This window comes from Podarcis cretensis, assembly GCF_951804945.1.
Source record: "Podarcis cretensis genome assembly, chromosome: 6".
NCBI lineage: Eukaryota > Metazoa > Chordata > Lepidosauria > Squamata > Lacertidae > Podarcis > Podarcis cretensis.
The window spans coordinates 96464992-96485207 of NC_137175.1; the positions used below are offsets into that span (position 1 = coordinate 96464992).

The 20216-nt window shown below is 43.3% G+C and overlaps 1 protein-coding gene and 1 long non-coding RNA gene across 2 annotated transcripts; one reads left to right on the forward strand and one right to left on the reverse strand.

Moving 5' to 3' along the window:
* Positions 1-639: 639 nt before the first annotated feature.
* LOC307219184 (quinone oxidoreductase-like protein 2) lies at positions 640-19279 on the forward strand (the record flags this gene model as incomplete). The annotated part of the gene is made up of 7 exons (XM_079982188.1): positions 640-765; positions 10401-10497; positions 12797-12855; positions 13430-13476; positions 17691-17789; positions 18442-18485; positions 19035-19279. The coding sequence occupies 7 exons, from the start codon at positions 640-642 to the stop codon at positions 19175-19177; spliced, it is 615 nt and encodes a 204-aa protein (XP_079838314.1). The 3' UTR covers positions 19178-19279.
* LOC307218930 lies at positions 13728-15518 on the reverse strand. Its single transcript, XR_013840151.1, has 2 exons — positions 14985-15518; positions 13728-14102 (listed from the first exon to the last, which is right to left on the reverse strand). It is a non-coding gene; the product is annotated as an uncharacterized lncRNA (long non-coding RNA).
* Positions 19280-20216: the final 937 nt, after the last annotated feature.

Consider the following 20216-nt stretch of genomic DNA (forward strand, 5'->3'; position numbering starts at 1 on the left):
CTGCTATGGTTGTCTTTTAAATCAGGGTTAGAAACTGGTTTGCAAACCCTGGTTCAAGCTAACTCTGGCTAGTATCAATTCATGTGCGACATCGTACCATAGTTAACCCTAACCAGGGAAAGGAACGAGGAGGATTCTGCAGAGATTGAGGAAGGAACTCCCCTTACCACAGTTTAGAGATACAGTGGTACCTTAGGTTACATACACTTCAGGTTACATACGTTTCAGGTTACAGACTCCACTAACCCAGAAATAGTGCTTCAGGTTAAGAACTTTGCTTCAGGATGAGAACAGAAATCGTGCTCCAGTGGCGCAGCAGCAGCAGCAGCAGCAGCAGGAGGAGGCCCCATTAGCTAAAGTGGTGCTTCAGGTTAAGAACAGTTTCAGGTTAAGAACGGACCTCCGGAACAAATTCAGTACTTAACCCGAGGTACCACTGTAGTGACCGTTGCATCTGTGTTAGGCCTTGACATTTGCCAAACTTGAAATTGGGAATGTTTACGTGCCAACAAATGTTGGATCCATTAATGATGTTTATATTTAAAATTGTGAATGCGGAGTGATCATGGTGGCATGTGGGATGACATTGTGACCTTGGTATCCATTCTCGTGTTGCAGGAGGAAAGCTTTTGGCCGAGAATGGCTGGATCCTGTCTGAGCAGCCTTGTCCCTCGGCAGCCCCAGCGGACCTACCAAGAAGCGCTTTGCGCTGAGCTAAAAAAGGTTGTCAGGGACATCCTGTCTTCTTCACCGCAACCACATGAGGTAAAGGAGCGGCAAGGCTTGAAGCATTTAGAGGATTTTCTTACAGGTACTTTGGCAGGTTGTTCAGGTGAAGAGGGCTCTGAGATATCAAAGGGTGTTCCAGCTTGTGTAGATTTAGGGTTATTATCTTGAACCTCCGCTTACAGGGCAAAAGGCGTCTGCCCTATTTAAACAGGATATTGATCTCTGTTCAAAGCCATTCTCTGCTTTCTCAGGCAACTCTGCTTCCCACCTACCCCTGCTTATAGTCTCGGGTTCTGTTCATTTTCAGCTTTCCTCAAGCCTCTTATCAGATGTCGAAACGAGAAACAGATTTGTTATCCCACCATCACTGACTGCCATAAGCATGTTCTCTGGGCGAAAAAATGTGATAGAGTTGTGTAAGTTTCCCAGCTGGCCTCCCTGGGGGTGGCAATCCTACAATAGATGAGAGTGCATTTGCGTCATAGGAAGTGCTTTCACAGCAGCCTTGAAAACAGGCCAAAGAATTTGCTAGCCCGCACAAATAGATACTAGCCCACCCATGGTGTGGTGCAGGGATAGCCTGAACAAGGGAGCTGGGTGTGGAAGAGTCTTTTCTTCTTGGGCGTGGAAAGATTCGCTTGCCTAGTTGCTTTGACGTTATTAGTTCTCAGCCCAGGTGAGCAGGCATTTGTTGATTTATTATGTGTAAATAGTAGTGTGAACTGTCTCTTGAAGGTACAAAGAGAAGGACAAAACCCACATATGATATCATATGTGGTGGTCATGTGAGGTACTTGGAAAATTTTGGGAATCCATCTATAATGAATTTTAAAAAATTCTTAAATATACCTTCAGTAAAAAACCTGAAGCCTTCCTGCTGGGGATAATCGGAGAGGAAATTAAAAAGGAGGATAAAACACTTTTTCAATATGCAACGGTGGCTGCCAGAACCCTCATAGCACAGTATTGGAAAACACCAAAAATCCCAACTATAAATGAGTGGCAATCTAAACTATTTGGCTATCTAGAATTGGCAAAAATGACACAGAAAATAAGAAACCAAAAAAGTACAAAATTTAATAATGAGTGGGATAAATTCAGGGTATACATGGAAATAGAGACAAAGGAAAATTAAAAACAAGAACAATAATAATAAAAAATATGTAAAAATCACAGTAGGTATGAGACAACGCTTGTGACGTAAAAAGTTTTTTTTAAGGAAAAGAAACCGCAGATAGGAAAATAATATAATACTTTCCGAAATCGAGATGAAGGGAAGTCAATCAATGTCATGTGAGTTAATGTAAGTTGACGTGTTTATGCTTTATGTACTTTTATGTTTTTTTTCTTTTCTTTTTCTTTCTTTTCTTTGTCCTCGGTTGTGTACCTTGTATGTTTGTTGGAATGTATGTTGTTTTTGTCTGTTATAACTTAATAAAAAGCAATATATATATAAAAAAGAGAAGGGCAAAACCCTTTTATTTCAGATGAGTCTCTAATTAAATAAATAACATACCCTGGTCTAATCCCAGAGCCGGAATCCCTGTGGACATTATTGGGTTAGGTGTATAGTGTGCAGGGCTTGCTCTGAAGCGAGATTACAATCTCTGGTGTCACTGCAGGCACATAGGTAAGAAGGGGCACAATCAATTGTATATGCCAGGGGTGGGCAGACTTCAGTCTTCTGAGATCCACTTCGTTTGTTTTCTTACTACAACCTTGACATCCACCAAGCTGAGCCTGATGCAAAGGACAAGATAATTCAGTATTATTTCGCTCTGAGTACTCTTCTGCCAATCTAGCAGTTCGAAAGCACCTCAAAGTGCAAGTAGATCAATAGGTACCACTCTGGCAGGAAGGTAAACAGCGTTTCCATGCGCTGCTCTGGTTCGCCAGAAGCGGCTTAGTCATGCTGGCCACATGACCTGGAAGCTGTACGGCGGCTCCCTCGGCCTATAGAGCGAGATGAGCGCCACAACCCCAGAGTCGTCCGCGACTGGACTTAACTGTCAGGGGTCCCTTTACCTTTACCTAGCTCTGAGTACTAGAACTGACTGAGGCTGATAGTTCTTCCTCATGAAAATCCACTCCTGGTACCTCCCCTTCTTCATTTCAGCAGCATAACTGGGAGGGATATTGTTTTGTTGGTATTGTTAGGTCAGAGTCTGAAATATTTGCTGATTTACTTTAAATCTCCCAGAGACTGACCACTGCACCCACCCTCCCACCATCCACCACAACCATCTCCCCGACCTTCAGCTACCTTCTGCCCATAATACACTCATTATTTCCACACTTCGATCTTTGCAGAAACATCTTACAAAAGTGCCCCTGTAGCTGGGAAGCATGTGGTGCAAATCTACCAAACTCAGATCGTCACTCTTGACAAGGATAAACCAAAATTGGCTGCCGTGTGAAGCACCGCTGAATACTAGTTTGCATCCCACAAAATGAAAAAGTATCTTGCTGCTGAAAAGATCAGACAGTGGTTTTTCTTGCAGTTCAAAATAAACAAGTGTGTATGTTGGTTACATGTTCTAAGTTTACCATTCGTTGGGCTTTGTGTGAGCTAAAAATCCAGACTGTTTTACATGGTTTTAAAAATTGGACTGCAAATTGGGCTCTTACTGCAGAAATAGCATTTTCACTGCCAACACACTATGAGATTATTCTGCATGGTTTTCTAAAACATGCATATCCCTGGGTATTCAGGGAAAGTGCTGGACTTCCAGTTTGCAACTCACAGACCTTACACGTTTGAGGGGGTGAATTGTGAGGGTCTGGTACATGTTTTTTTTTTTTTTTAAATAATATTTATTACTTTTTTCCAACAATTTAAACACTACAAAAAAGAAAAACAATACAACACAACACCAACACACTAAACCAACAAAACAAAACAAACACAACTCAAAACACATCAAATAATTTCAATATCTTATCTTTCATTAACTTATTTCCGCGACCTCCTCACACCTCCCTTTTTGTATTCCACTTCTGTTAATTTTTTCAGCAATTCCTTTCCATCTTCCTCTGTTTTCAATCCTATAATTATCTTAACACATTCTAACCTTATTTTTCCTTTAATACTCTATTAATCTATTTATCCTTAATTCCTTATAACATTTCTACTAAAGCCATATAACTTCATTCCAACATTTTTCTAGCATTCATTAATTTTACAATATTTCCGTAAATAATCTTTGAACTTTTTCCAGTCTTCTTCCACCGACTCTTCTCCCTGGTCTTGGATTCTGCCAGTCATTTCCGCCAGTTCCATATAGTCCATCAACTTCATCTGCCATTCTTCCCGGGTGGGTAAATCTTGTGTATTCCAATACTTCACGATAAGTATTCTTGCTGCTGTTGTTGCATACATAAAAAAAGTTCTATCCTTCTTTGGCACCAATTGGCCGACCATGCCCAGGAGAAATGGCTCTGGTTTCTTCAGGAAGGTATATTTGAATACCTTTTTCATTTCATTATAAATCATCTCCCAGAATGTCTTAATCCTTGGGCATGTCCACCAAAGGTGAAAGAATGTACCTTCAATCTCTTTGCATTTCCAACATTTATTGTCGGGCAAATAGTAAATTTTTGCAAGCTTGACTGGTGTCATGTACCACCTATAAATCATTTTCATTAAATTTTCTCTTAGGGCATTACATGCCGTAAATTTCATACCTGTGGTCCATAACTGTTCCCAGTCAGCCATCATTATGTTATGTCCAACATCTTGTGGCAGGAAGTGACAAGACGTGATACATGTTTTGATTCCAGTGGTCAGTATAGGCCTGTGGGATATGGGTCCAGATCTTCTTTCAGGGATCACTGAGTAGAATTATGCAAGTCTCTGTTCATCCCTTTGTAAAATGGGGGGGGGGGACTTTTTGGGAGGAGGCGTTGATGTTTCCCAGTGGGCTTCTAAACCTTGCTAAGATGAATAAAGTTTTATAAGTATTGCATCTGTAGAAATTTTCCTGAGCTGCTGAGTTTCTCCGGCTGAGGCCTGATCCTCACCTAGCCTTGTCAGCACCTGAGCTACGACCCATAAAAGTATTGGCATAGTTTCCTAAGGGTTAGCACTGGTTTGGGTGGGGAGATGCTACAGTGGAGGCGCCTCTTTTTTTTTTTTAAATGATATTTATTAAACTTTCCAATAAAAACATACAAATACAAAACAACTACAATAAAAACAAACACAAACAAACAAAAAGAAAACAACAGGTATAATTTTAAAACTTATTTTCATAACCTAATTTCCCCGACTTCCTCATACCTCACCATCTTGTATTCTAGTTTCATTATCCCATCAGCAACTCCATTCCCTTATTTCCCCAATTTTTTTATAAATTCCATTCCTTTTCTTACCCTAATGTCTCTGAAAACCACAATAATTTTAAATCCATGTCAATCTAACATTCTTTAATCTTATAATATTTGTTAAGATAGTCCTTGAATTTCTTCCAATCTTCTTCCACTGTCTCTTTCTCCTGGTCTCGGATTCTGCCCGTCATCTCTGCCAGTCCCATGTAGTCTGCCATCTTCATCTGCCATTCTTCCAGCGTGGGTAGATCTGATGTATTCCAATACTTTGCAATAAGGATCCTTGCTGCTGTTGTTGCATATAAAAACAAAGTTCTATCTTTCTTTAACACCACATGGCTGACCATACCCAGGAGAAAGGCCTCTGGTTTCTTCAGGAAAGTGTATTTAAACATCTTTTTCATTTCATTATATATTATTTCCCAGAAAGCCTTTATCCTTGGGCACGTCCACCAGAGGTGAAAGAATGAGACAACGCTTGGGCACGTCCACCAGAGGTGAAAGAATGAGACAACGCTCATTTCAGCAGCAAGTTATACATTTTTGATAAATTCTTAGTATTGGGTTCTAACAATTCTGTTTCCAATTTAGATTTCTCCACCTGGAAGCCAATTTTCTTATCCATCTTATAGACCTCCATTATTTGGTAATAGTGAAGCCAATCTCTCACTTTATCCTTTAATTTCTCAAAGCTCTGCAACTTAAAATTACTACCCTCCTGTTCTAAAAGTTCCCAATATTTCGGCCATATACGTTCCATATTAAGTTTTTTCACAGCTTTTGCCTCCATTGGTGAGAGCCACCTTGGAGTTTTATTCTCCAAACGTTGTACAATGCTTTCCTGACAATATGATTTTTAAAGCCTTTATGAACCTTAACTTTGTCATACCACAGATATGCATGCCACCCAAAAAAGTTATTAAAACCTTCTAAATCTAGAATGTCTGTGTTCTTAAGGAGCAGCCAATCCTTCAACCAGCAAAAAGCTGCTGATTCATAGTAAAGTTTCAAGTCTGGCAGGGCAAATCCCCCTCTTTCCTTTGCATCAGTTAAAATCTTATATTTTATTCTGGGTTTTTTGCCCTGCCAGATAAATTTAGAAATATCTCGCTGCCATCCCTTAAAACACTCCATCTTGTCAACAATTTGTAATGTTTGAAATAAAAATAACATTCTGGGCAATACATTCATCTTAATAGCTGCTATTCGACCAGACAAAGAAAGCTTCAAGTTTGACCAAATTTCTAAGTCTTTTTTCACTTGGTTCCAACATTTCTCATAATTGTCTTTAAATAAGTTCAAATTTTTAGCTGTCATATTAATCCCCAAATATTTTACACTCTTAACCACAGTTAAACCTGTTTCATCCTGAAACCTCTCTTTCTCTCTTACTGTTAGATTTTTCTCTAATACCTTAGTCTTTAATTTATTTAGTTTAAATCCTGCCACTTGACCAAACTCTTGAATTAATTCCAAAACCCTTTTCGTCCTGGATTCTGGCTCTTGCAATGTAAGTACCAAATCATCTGCAAATGCTCTCAATTTATAATGTCTCGCTCCGACCTGAACCCCTTTAACCAGCTGGTCTTTTCTTATCATGTTCAGCAACACCTCCAGGACCGAAATAAACAGTAATGGGGAAATTGGGCACCCCTGACGTGTCCCTTTTTCTATCCTAAGTTCTTCTGTAATAACATTATTTACAATTAGCTTTGCTTTTTGTTCAGAATAAATTGCGCCTATACCGTTTTCAAAACCTTGGCCTACCCCCATCCCATGAAGATTCTTCTTCATAAAGGTCCAGTGGAGGCTCCTCTCGTGTGGTCCAGGGCTTTTCGTATCATGGAAAAGATAGTCGTTGCCATGGTTTCCTCACTCCTGCAATAACAGGAGTACCTTCACCCTGTGGTTGTGAGTTCTCTACCTGTGGAACTCTGATTACAAACTGTCCAAAGGTCACTAATAGTGCTTTGAACCTTGAACAGCTGAAACAGCACCAGGGTTGTGAGTTAGTGTTGTAATATTAGCCCTGTGGAAAGATAACATTTCACTAATGCCTGGCTGAAAATCAATATAGCATGACATGAGTGAATATTAAATAGTATGTTTGTGCATGTCTGAGGGACTGGTTGTGTCCTCAAGCCAGGGTAAGCCAAACCACGGCAGTGCAAATTCGTGAACGTGCTGGTTCCTGAGGAGGAGATTGGAGCTGCATTGCTGCCCCAACCCTGGCTTTTTTGGTTTGGTCTAGCATATTGTCCAAGCCTGGGATCATAGTTAGGGTTTCTCCTCCATGGCCACAATGCGTAGCCAAGGTTTCCCTTATAGTTACAGGTCTTGGTTAAGGAGTCGTGATGGCAAGCTGTACTCCAGTTCACCGTGATGTGCAAACCAGGCCAGTGAGGGAGCAGATGTGGAAATGAGTAAACAACAACAACCACCACAAACCAACGGATTTTAAAGCAACATTTTCTACAAGAATTTTAATTCAATGTTTCCTTTTCTCCCAGAAAAACACATACTTTCTAGGTCATTATGTACCTCCAGGGGCAACTGCCTGCAGCTTAGGATAGGGCATGAAATAATCAAGTCAGAAGAAGAAACACAGGAGAGGAGGTTTAGGTTACACACAGAGTATAAGAAACATCCTAACAGCATCCTAAGAGAGTGCACTCACTAGTCAGATAAGAATTTTAGACCAATGCAACTATGAAGTAGGACTGCCAGCTAACCAGAAACAAAGAAAGACTGCCCTTTCTTGTGGCTCCCATTGATTCTTGATTCATAGGAATCATTCAGTGTTTTTTCACAGCATGGAGATGAGTGCTATCTCCTGCTAAAAAAGCCGGCTGATTAAGCTGGTATGAGAGCAGAGGAGGGTAATAAATAAATACAGTAAATAATAAAAGGTCACTGAGGCTGCAGTCCCATGCACACAAGTAAGCCCTATTGAACTTGAAGTGACTTATTTCTTAGTCAGCATCCACAGGAAGAACAGACTCCATGAGAGTGAGTATCTGCCTTTGCAACAGTGGTGGCAAAGATCTGTACTTATTTCTTGAACACAAATGCTGTTTGTTTGCACTGGGGATGCAGTATGACGTTGCTGTCCCAGTCTTGTGATTGCTGCTCACCCAATTTTAGCGCTTTATCTGCTTACATATTTAGTCAGAATGGAACAATGATAACTTCAAGCAGTACAACATGCTCCCTATGGGAGCTGTGAAATCTTTTTTTAGGGCTTGCTGGAATGTTTGGACAGACCTTAGTCAGCGTTTCTTCAGCTGCAGAAACTCCAGTCCTGAATATGTTATACAGTGGTACTTTGGTTTAAGAACAGCTTAGTTTATGAACAACTTGGATTAAGAACGCTGCAAACCCAGAAGTAGGTGTTTTGGTTTGTGAACTTTGTCTTGGAAGCAGAACACGTTTCGCTTCCTGTTTAGTGTGTTCCATTTGTAAATTGAGTCCCCCGCTGCTATGGGAAAGCACGCCTTGGTTTAAGAGTGCTTTGGTTTAAGAACGGACTTCCGAATGAATTAAGTTCGTAAACCAAGGTACCACTGTATTGCTTAAAAAAAGTCAGTCTTGCAAGTAAGATGACAAAAGTTACTAGCCAACAATACTCCTTTTTATGAGACCAACAACTTCTATGAATCATTTGTGGTACATAAGTAACCTAAAAAGATTTAAAGAACCACCTCATTTTTGGGTTAGAAATGTTTGCTGGCCAGGCCTCTTGGCAAAACTGCTCAAAGATCTGCACTGACCGTTGATTTGTTACTGGGTGAAATTAAAGGTTCTAATATGGGTATTATGTATGAAAGGGACGCGGGTGGCACTGTGGGTTAAACCCCAGAGACTAGGACTTGCTGATTGGAAGATCGGCGGTTCGAATCCCCGCGACGGGGTGAGCTCCCGTTGCTCGGTCTCTGCTTCTGCCAACCTAGCAGTTCGAAAGCACGTCAAAGTGCAAGTAGATAGATCGGTACCACTCCAGCAGGAAGGTAAACGGTGTTTCCGTGCGCTGCTCTGGTTCGCCCGAAGTGGCTTAGTCATGCTGGCCACATGACCCAGAAGCTGGACGCCGGCTCCCTCGGCCAATAAAGCGAGATGAGCGCCACAACCCCAGAGTCGGTCACGACTGGACCTAACGGCCAGGGGTCCCTTTACCTTTAGTATGAGTATATAAAGCCCTTAACAGCCTGGGACCAGTTTCATTTAAGGGATTGCCATGCCCCGTACATGATGATTTGATCGCTCCAATCTGCCTAACTTGCACTTTTACAATTGCCACATAATGTCCGTTGCTGAGCAGTTGTACCTTTAAAGTGTCAGCACTTCTGCTGTAAAACTCTTTGCCAATTGACATTGCAGGTGCCCTTGCTATGTTGCTTTTGATGCCTGCTAAAAATGCTATTTCCCCCCAGTCTACACAGGTTTTAATAGTTTTTTAAATGTTACCTTTGTTTATAATGATTATATTTTTATGTCTATTCCACTGGTTATGGATTTTAGCTGGTTTCGTTAATTTACAAAGTTATTACTACACTGCTTGCAGAGCTCTGTAATTATTTCCTAAATAAATAAATGATTCTAACTCATCTGTGATCACCAGTGATTGGGAAAGTGTACAAGAATATTTTAGGCAGCCCAACTAGACTCAGGATTGCAACCAGGGCATCCTCGTTTAAGAAAAGCACTTACCCAAACCTTGAGATAATCATCTAAGGCCCTTCTTCATGTGGCTCCTCCACAAGAGGTCCAGAGGGTGGCAACACGAGAACGGGGCCTTCTCTGCCGTGGCTCCTCCTCTGTGGGAAGCTCACCTGGTGCTTTCATTACACACTTTTATGTCTTTGGCTTATTGACATCCAATGCTCTTTTAAATGTGTTGTGTGTGGGGGCGGGGTGGGGAATTATTGGTTTGTTGTTGTTCTTATTTTAATTATGTATTTTGGTTTTTTTTTTTATATTGCATTTTTATGTTGTGAACTGCCCTGAGATGAAGGGCAATATATAAATTTAATGAATAAAAACACAAATAAAACAGGGGGCAGGACCAGTTGCAGGGCTGCTCCCTTCCATCTCTCTACTTCTTCCATTGCAGTAAATGACAGCTTGGGTTAGGGGGATGTTTCTCAAGAAAATGGCAAGGGGGGAAGGTTAATGCCTCTCCCTTCACACTGCGGCCTCAGACCAGATCAGGCCCCCTATAGCTGCTATTTTAAAGTCTGAGAAGGAGCCAGACACCCACAAGAGTCAATGGTGTGTTTAACATCAGATCCCATACAGCTTCTTTGTCTAAGGCTGACTTGTATAAAGAGCTGTGGTTCTGCTTGCAGGTCAGAATTCGTGTCCGTTGCTGTGGAGTGAATTTTGCTGACATACTGGCTTGCCAGGGTCTTTGCCAAGAAAAGCCTTCCCTTCCATTCACTCCAGGTGAGCAGGTCTTTTTCAGTCCAGCTCACTTTGTTATAGTCCACTTCTCCCCCCCCCCCCAACAAACAACACAAGCCTTTACTTTTATCGGAAGGGTGGCCAACTCCCAAGAGCATTAGATCTATTTCCAGAACTAAAATCTGGCAGTAATCTACCTCCGGTTTTTTAGGGGTTCAGCTCAAAGTTGTTGAACTTTTTTGGGAGGAGGACAAAGTGGGGGGGGGGTTAAGGTGCAGGATTTTTGGGGAGGGGAGTTCCATTTTTTCGGGGGGAGGAGGGCAAGGGAACTAGGGGTTAAGTCGCTCACACAAACATCGCTATGGGTGAAAACAACCACACAGAAGGGGCTCCGTCTTCCCTTCCACAGTTCAAACAACAATGGATGGCAGGACGAGGGGGCGGGGCAAAAGTGAGATTTATCAACGCAGAGGATAGGGAACCAGAGATCGACCGCGATCTACCAAAACATTGCGGGGATCTACCAGTAGATCGCGATCGACCTGTTGGACATCCCTGTTTTATAGGATTAGCAGGAAACCAAGGCTAAACTGAGCATATTGCAGTCTTCACTCTTCCATTTGAGGCAGAGGCCACACTTAGCCCATGAGGTGGTTTAGGTGTCAGGAACTGGGCAGAGGAGGAATGGTGGAAACTGCCTCCCCCTAGCTTGACCGTTCCAGGGAGGAGGAAGAGGAAGACAGTATAGATTTACCCTACACGGCCTCGGTCCTGTATACCTGAAGGAGCATCTCCACCCCCATCGTTCTGCCTGGACACTGAGGTCCAGCGCCGAGGGCCTTCTGGCGGTTCCCTCACTGCGAGAAGCCAGGTTACAGGGAACCAGGCAGAGGGCCTTCTCGGTGGTGGCGCCGCCCTGTGGAACACCCTCCCACCAGATGTCAAAGAGAAAAACAACTACCAGACTTTTAGAAGACATCTGAAGGCAGCCCTGTTTAGGGAAGCTTTTAATATTTAATGCTGTATTGTTTTTAACACTCGATTGGGAGCCAGAGTGGCTGGGGAAACTCAGCCAGATGGGCAGGGTATAAATAATAAATTATTATTATAATTATTATTATTATTATTATTATTACCACAGGGGTTTGAGAGGTCGCAGTTCAGAGGCAGATGAGGGGCAAAGTTAGGTAATAATGGGAGAGATAGAACAACACTCAGCTGATAGGTTGTCATTAGAAAGCATTCTAGACTTTCCATCTCCCAGAAGGCTCCAGGTGAGCCTTAAAAGTAGGAGAGCAAAGAGCTGAAAGACAGAGGGCACAAAGCAGCACCTGTAGGAGAGATGATGAGAATGGCGAATGAGGAAGTGGGAGAGACGAGGTGGGGTGGAGATTCACTCGGGACAAGGCCATTATCCAAGAGGCTGGGTGCTATAGCCTCTCTCTGTAAAGACTGAAATAAAAAAGGATGCTAAGAAACTTTTCCTTGTCTTTATACTTTCCTGGGGAACCAGCCGGGAGCTGCTGACAGCATCCTGACATTAGGTGACAATATTGGAGGGAATGAAAATGGAGGGAGAAACCAAATATATGGCCCCTGACCTCTAAGGGACACCATTTTTCTTCCAGAGAGGGGCTGCAACAGCTGCATGCCTTATCTCAACAACCCTTAGGAAAGCTCTGTAAAGTAACGCACCATTTTCGCCCTCCAAATTGCGGGGGGGGGGGGGGGAGTTGGGGGGGGAGTGCTGAGATAATGGTGGCTTGCCTGTGGCCATCTTGTGAGGTCAATGGCTGAGGTGAAACTTGAACCGGGAATTTTCTGCCCCTTGCTCTTAGGGCAGAAAAAACAACTATTATCAGTGAAGGCAAGCCATGGCTATGTATCACATTTTTATGTTGTTATACAGCAGAGAGCGGTGGAAGGATGTTTTTCCCTTCTGCACATTACTTGACTTGTTTCCTTGTGCTTCAGCCCCCGCCAAGCTCTGCTCTGGGAGGAGTGGGGATTATAATAATAATAATTCAACCTTTCTGTCCATTTTTGAAAAACTTTGTTCAACGTTCTCTTTATTGTGCTTGTAGTGACACCTTCTGGTCATCCCTCAGCACTGATTTCTATTAAAGTTGTGTCTTTTGTGATATGCCCAAGCATGTCCTGTGTGTGCTATAGTTTGCAGTACTGGCAGGCAGGAAAATGCAGTCAGGGATTATTTCACCGTTGTTATTCATTGGTAGCATCTGTATTCTGTATGTTCGGTCCATTGAATGAAGCTCGCAGTGGGTGCAGAAGCAACAGATAATATATGCAGCCAACACTATTCCTGATGTTCTCTTTTTAGGAATGGAGTTTTCTGGGGATGTGATGGTGACTGGTGAGGCTGTCAACAGCCTAAAGGAGGCAAGAGGAATTCATTGGGGCTGGAGGTGTCAAGAGAATTCTGGCAGAAATGACTAATGTTTCCTTTTTTGTCCCATGTTTGGAACGGAAATCAGTTCACCAGACTGAATCACATTTTAATCTATTTTTCCCCCCAAAGGAAAGTTTATTGAATGCTGTTCTTTAAAATTGTTTTTAGGGAACCGGCTTAACGAGTTTCATTACATTAAGCAATATTAGCCTTATATTAAATAAGTAATATTTGTGCAACAGTTTCAGTTAGGGCGGACTTCGCTCTGTCGCACTTAAGGAGGCCAGAAGCAGAGGCATGGAGTCGTGCAAGGCAAAGGTATCAAATAGTTCAGGGGCTGCCCTGGGTGGTGCTGCTTGCACAGATCCTGTTAGCTGCCATATCCCAGTTCGCCATTTGGATTAGAGCCAGGGGGATTGGCAAAATGATTGCAAAGCTGCTGCTGTCAGGTCAAGAGCGCTGCTTTCAACATGTCTGGATGTTTTACTGTTTTGCGGGGAGAAATGGTAGGGCATCGCTTTATCTCGTGTGTTGATAGCTTTCCATTGATGGCTTTTGGACTAGGGGGGTCGTGTAATTGGTGTGGCCAATACCAAAGCTCTGGCAGAGGAGTACCGTATTTTTCGCTCTATAGGACGCACCTGACCATAGGACACACCATGTTTTAGAGGGGGAGCACAAGAAAAAAAAAATCTCCCCCTCTCTGCTCAGTGCCCCTTCAGCAAAGCGGCAGGAGAAACGGAGCCCCTTCCATAAATATAGATTGGAAATGACGGTGTATAGTGAATACTTATCTACTTTTAAAATTGTGAATATTGTTTTGTAGAGGTGCAAATAATTGTAAATATGAGAAGAGGTAAAATGTTTTCTAATTTTCTATTGGTTACATGTATTTTCCTTTTTTTGTATATTTGTATTTTTTTCTAATTTGTACTCGATAAAATGAATAATAAATAAATAAAGCTCATCACGCGTCCATCTCTTCGTCCCACTTGGCGGCGTCAGGCAACTTCAAGTTTTGTCACATGAAATCAAGGAACATGGAGGCCTGCAGTAACCGGCCCAGCCTCTGGAAGTGCCGTGTATGGTAGGAGAGACTCCACAGCTGATTTGATCCCTTCATATTGCAAGAGGCTCTCTGGCGTCTCATGCTTGAGGAGGGTTTCCACCACTACCTGAGCCTCGAGGTAGTTCCGTGAGTTTGTGTTCCACGTGATGGAAAACTTCAACACAGCCTCTGGAAGAAGGAGTTTGGGGAAGACACGTCAGGAAGGAGTGCAAGTTGCAGGCAGCGTGGCCACCTTGAACCAACACACCTCTCTTGCGAAGCATGGCCAGGTCTGGGCACACATCTGACCTTCACCTTTCTTCAAGGCAGGGAAGCAGATCCAACACCCCTCACCACCTACTAGAAACAATTAATGATGGGAGGGGTGACTGAGTTTATTCCAGACTACATGGTTTGCAGGAATGGGTTTTATAATATTTATAAAAGTACAACAACAATATGCATTATAATCTTTGCTCTAGTATTACAGAACTGATGGAGCTAATTTGAGGCTGTGTACACACCATACATTAAAAGCATTATCGCTTCTCTCCTGTAAGAATCCTGGGAACTATAGATTACCCTTCTACCGCATAGCTACAATTTGTAGCACCCTTTACAAACTGCAATTCCCAGGATTCTTTGGGAGAAATGTGCTTTTAATGCCTGTTTTTCCTGCAGCAGGCATGCTCAGATACCCCTCTGGAAGCTCAATCCCACAGAAAGCTGTGACGGCCACCAACTTGGATGCTTTTATGCAGGAAAGGCTATCAATGGCCACTAGGCACAATGGCTATGCTCTACCTCCACAGTCAGTGGCAGTAACGTTTGTGAATAGTAGTTGCTGGAAGATGCAGGAAGGGAATACAGAATGCTCTTGTTTCCACAGCCCTCTGGTTGGCCACTGTGAGAACAGGATGCTGGACTAGACAGGCCAATGTGGCCTCATCCAGCAGGCACTTCTTATGTCCTTACGTGGTTCAAGGGTAGAGATTGTGAGAAGGCATCTTCCAAAGCAATCCCACCCTGCAAATAGCTTTGGAGCCTTCTTGCCTCTAGCCTAGCCCTCACCCCTTTTCCTGTTCCCGCTGGAGTCTTCTTTTGCTTGCCACGCCTGCGGGCTCTCTTCCGGCCAACGCTGCCAATGACAGATCTTAAAAACTTGGGGTCGGTGAGATTCGGCAATCGCAGCCCCTTGCGCCTGCTGGACCTCCTGAGCGGAGCGGGTTGTGTCTTGCTCCTCGTGAAGTAGGGTGAAATGTGAGGAGTGTTGCAAGCCGGTGCAGAGGCAGAAGGTCTGGCCGAGATGGTAGAGCACGGCTTCTCTGTCAGGGGCTTCTTCCTAACCCAGTGGAACACCAGTATCATACGCCTCTTAGATGGGTTTGACATGCTGAAGAAGGTGCTGGAGGCCCAAAGACCAGGGTGACTTCAAAGCGGAGGACGCAGCAGGCAGTTCCCTATCAATGGTGCCAATTCCAAGCAAATGTTAGCTCCAGTCCTGTTAAATCGATCCAGCAATTATGAACGTTAAATAAGGGATTAATTCCTCAGGCAGCATGAAAAGACTTTCTGTGGCTTTTGAGTAGATGGGAGCCCCCAACTACTGCCACTGTATGGGTTATGTCACAATGGTTCCTTCATCAGGTGTTTGTGAGCATGAAAATGCTGTTGGGAGTTTCAGCAATGAAGGCTCAGGCATAACATACTGTTTGAAAGTCTGAACATTTCCTCTTTTTTATTTAACAAAATTTATATACCACTTTTATAATTTATATACAAATTATTAGGAGAGTAAGTTAAAAATATACTGTAGTTTATTCACTTATAGGCTAGTTTACATACTTTATTCCTTCTTATACTTCTATCCCACCTTTCCTCCACAGAGCATACACACTTCAGCCTCCACCTTCTCCATTTTTATCCTGACAGCAATATTATGAGCTAGGGCCATAGCTCAGTGGTAGAACAACTGCTTAGCATGCAGAAGGCATCAGGTTCTGTTATGTAGTGAAGTTTCACCCTGGGCCAGCAGGGGGATACTGTAGATAGTTTTCACTCAGGTCTGTAGATAGTTTTCACTCAGGTCCACGTCAGTTATTTTAGGCGGGAAACTCTGGGTTGTTGTTGCTACAATGTTGACAGCCGGCTGCCTATAAAAGCAGGCCGGCTGAGCTGTTTGCTAGTCAGTTCTATTCCAGCTTACAAAATAAAGAGCTGCTTTGGAGAAATCGCTGTGTCGTCTGCTATGTCAACCCACAACTTAACAGGTTCAGTCCCCAGCATCTCCTGGTGGGACTGAGAGCGCTCCCTCTGCACTTCGGAGGCTTCGCGTTGCTATCGCTGAAGCCAAGGAGCCTGCATTCGTTCCACAGGACGCACACACATTTCCCCTTAATTTTTGGAGGGGAGAAAGTGCATCCTATAGAGCAAAAAATACGATACATTGCAGATCAAAAGATAATTGAAAACAAGCCCCCAAAGTATCATTCTTTAGGGTTGCAGCATGTAGACGTGTAATCCATCAAAATATTGGCCGAAGCTACCTCACTTCTCCAGATGTGTTAAGAGGGGGTTGCCTGTGAAACTTTGGGTTGGCATTTTTGGGAATTTTCATCATGACATTTTGGGCAGCACTGAGCTGTGTTGTATCCCGAATCTAGCAAGTGAGGTTAGTTAATCTAATGAAAAAAGTGGCAACATATTTATGTGTTTGGCCATATCTGTTACCACTTGGGCCCATCTGCTGTGTGTGTTCCTCTCATGCGCATGTATTGGAAGACAGCCAGGACTGCTTCAACTGCAGTGAAATTACCATATTTTTCCATGTATAAGACTAGGTTCCCCCCCCCCTAATAAATTATGTCAAAAATTAGGGGGCATCTTATACACAGATAGTGCTGAGGCCATTTTCTTAAATACGAGTCCCCCAAAATAAGGGGCGACTTATACATGGGGGTGTTTTATAGACGGAAAAAATTGGTACTCTGTAACCTCTGCTACAGTGCCTTATGAACAAGGGTGTGGCTGCAATACCCTCGACCTCTTTGTTGCTGAAGACCAGAGTGACATACCGTAGACAGCAACCTTGGACTTCTGCTTATCTATTTAGAAAGTCCTAACCTAGAGCAAAATAAACAAATGAATGAATTTTATTATTTCGGTCACAGACCAGTTCCAGCCCACATACAATATCAAGGAAGTCATAAAACTCGATAGGGATACATTTGAATTTGCAATTAGGTAGAACAGGGACAATACAGATATAGCAACAGTTAAAAAATAAATAAATTAAAACTTAGTCACTAACATATAACCTAGAATTATCATTTAAAACCTCAATCATTATGATAGCACAGCTTGTTCTCTAAGTTTTATGACAATCACACAGAATTTGGCTGCCCTTAACGTGATCTCAGGATCCTTGTCCTCTACCAGGGATTTTAGACATTGAAGTTTGGATTCATTTGGAGATTTTTGTATAGCAGGGGTAATAAATATCCCCGTAGAAACGGCAACGTAACAAGGCATGAGAGACAGTTTCTACCTCCATCGAGCCGCTGGGGCAGACTCGTTCCGCGTATGGTTTACCCTCGAATCTGCCTTGCAATAAGGCAAATGGCAGCACGTTGAACCTAGCGAGGGTAAATGACCGTCTGAGCAAAATAAACATTCAAAACAAAAAACCAGAGGGGTGGGAAAGGCCTTTGGAAAGAAAGACCTTTTTTCTGGAAGTTTGGTATTTGTGTTTGTCTCTTTTGTGGAGCTCCCCTGGAGGATCCCACCTGGAGTGGCTTATGAAGATGCTGCCACTCTGCCCGTCTCCTATGGCACAGCCATTCTGGCCCTTGAACCGAGAGCAAAGACGCAGTCAGGGTGAGTGGAGGAGGCACACAGATCAGCGCGATTAAACCTTATTATGACTGGCCAACAAAATTCAGTTTCCTGTTGCAGTTTCTGGCTGCCTTGAGACATTCTTTGGTGTATGGTGAGGGGATTAACCAGATCAGAGCAGCATTTTGAGTAAAGTTCAGGGTTGTTGCTCTATATTTCGGATCCTTTGCCGATATAGATGTTACACAAAATGATATAAATAATGTAGAAATGTTTTGATTTTGTTGGTGGCTATAATATAAAATGGCTGCTTTTTCAGGCAGGGAGTCGGTACTGTGTTACTATGGGAACAATAAAGTTAGCAAAATGCTGGCTAAATAAGAAATCAATCAGGGAGATAGACTATTGTAAACAAGTGGGGCAGGCAAGCAGGAGAAAGAGGCAAGAAGAAATGAGAAGGAAGAATCAAGTAGCCGTGTGTAAGATGGAATCTACACACATATAAAAAATGCTGCAAAAATGCTTTTTTAAAAAACCATCTGAAAAATACATTGGATTTTGCATAGCTCACTGTCGCCACCTGGGGCCGATGTGGTCATTGACACCGTTGGTGGGGACATCTTCAAGGAGACATTTCACAGGTGGCCTGGGGCCTGAATCCTCTTCACGTGAAAAGCTTTCCTACATGCCATAGGATGACCTACAAGGGCCCTTCCATCTTGGAGGGTTTACCTGGATGTGAGCTCTAAACCATCTCCAAAGATCCCCCCCTCCCCAAATTGGCCAATTATATTTTGGGATACCTATGTGGGAACCAGCACAATGTAGTCCAAAACGTCTGGAGGGCACCAGGTTGGGGAAGTGCTATCTGAGGGGGTTTGTTTCTGACCTTCTATAATTCTGGCTTCTTCGTGGCCGATATCTGAAGAAGTCCAAGCGCTGTGCCACCTGGTTAGTATATATTTCATATATTTATTAATTTATATACTGCTCTTAATAATAAAAGATGACATAGCCAAATGCATGACAGGACAAAATAAAACCACAAAACCATCTTAAACAGACAGAAGCAAGGCAAGGCCATTTCAGTGACAGATGTCCCAGGAACAATGTGGTAGCCTTTGGCTTTTAGCATAAAGCCAAAAGGAACTGGCCACGATTAAGGATTGTACTTGGCTGGCCTAAGAAGCTGCTTAGCAGCCTCAAAGGGGCCTGATCTTCTAGCACTTTGAGTGCATGTTTGTAAATATGACCTGCTTTCTTCATTTGTTGTGCACAATGCTTGAGTGTTGCTGCAGAGATATGTGTTCACTGGCATCTTTGCAAAACTTCTTGTGCCTTTGTGTTTGAATTCTTTTCAGGTAAATGAAGCCTTTGCACACGTGACACAGCGTAAGTCTACAGGAAAGGTGGTCATCTCCGTTAGTTAAGCCTGTCTTTTTTTGGAGGAAACCACCTTAGGCTCCATCGTGTTGAAGAGGAAGGAGACTGCCATCATCAAAGCCAAATGATTCACTTAAGCCACTAAGGCAGTTTTGGATTATGGGAGGGGACAGGATACTGTGCAGGCCCATCCACTGAATGCATGGTATCCGTATAGCTTCTACCTGTCAGAACCCAACAGTGTTGTATTTATATCCTTGCCTGCTCTTCGCCCAGCTTTCTTGCCATCTTCAAAAAATATTGGAGCAGCAGCAGCAGCAGTGCCGGAATGCGCACAAGCCCCAGACTACACTCCTAGAGTATTCAAGCCTAGAGAATGAGACATTTCTGGCCGTCTAAGTTGCCTGCAAGGGAGACTGCCTGCTTAGGAACCACTCTGAGTTCTTTGGAGGAAGAACAGTACAGAAGGGAGCAGAGTAGAGCAGTGTTTCCCAACCTTGGGCCTCCAGCTGTTTTTGGACTACAACTCCCATCATCCCTAGCTAGCAAGACCAGTGGTCAGGGATGATGGGAATTGTAGTTCAAAAACAGCTGGAGGCCCAAGGTTGGGAAACACTGGAGTAGAGCTGTCTCTAGTGGCATGCTCAGCACCTATCTTTGCTGCTGCTAGACCAGGCATAGGCAAACTCGGCCCTCCAGATGTTTTGGGACTACAACTCCCATCATCCCTAGCTAACAGGACCAGTGGTCAGGGATGATGGGAGTTGTAGTCCCCAAACATCTGGAGGGCTGAGTTTGCCTATGCCTATGCTAGACTAAGAAGAAAGGAGGGGGAGAAGACAAAGGCTCAACCATCTGCCAAAGTGACTTGCTGGCAAAACCCTTTACCTCCACTGCTGCTGCTGCTGCCCTGTTTTGTATGCATCTCAAGGTTGGCAAATGAGAAGCCAGGTGTACTGCAGGATGGAGAAGGCACCAGGTCTACTGATGTTGTAAACTTCAGTAATCCTCATTTCCTCCTCCACTCCTGCTCTGCCAAGCTAATTCTCACCTGTGAGTGAGTAGCATCCGCCTGCTTCAGGAGAC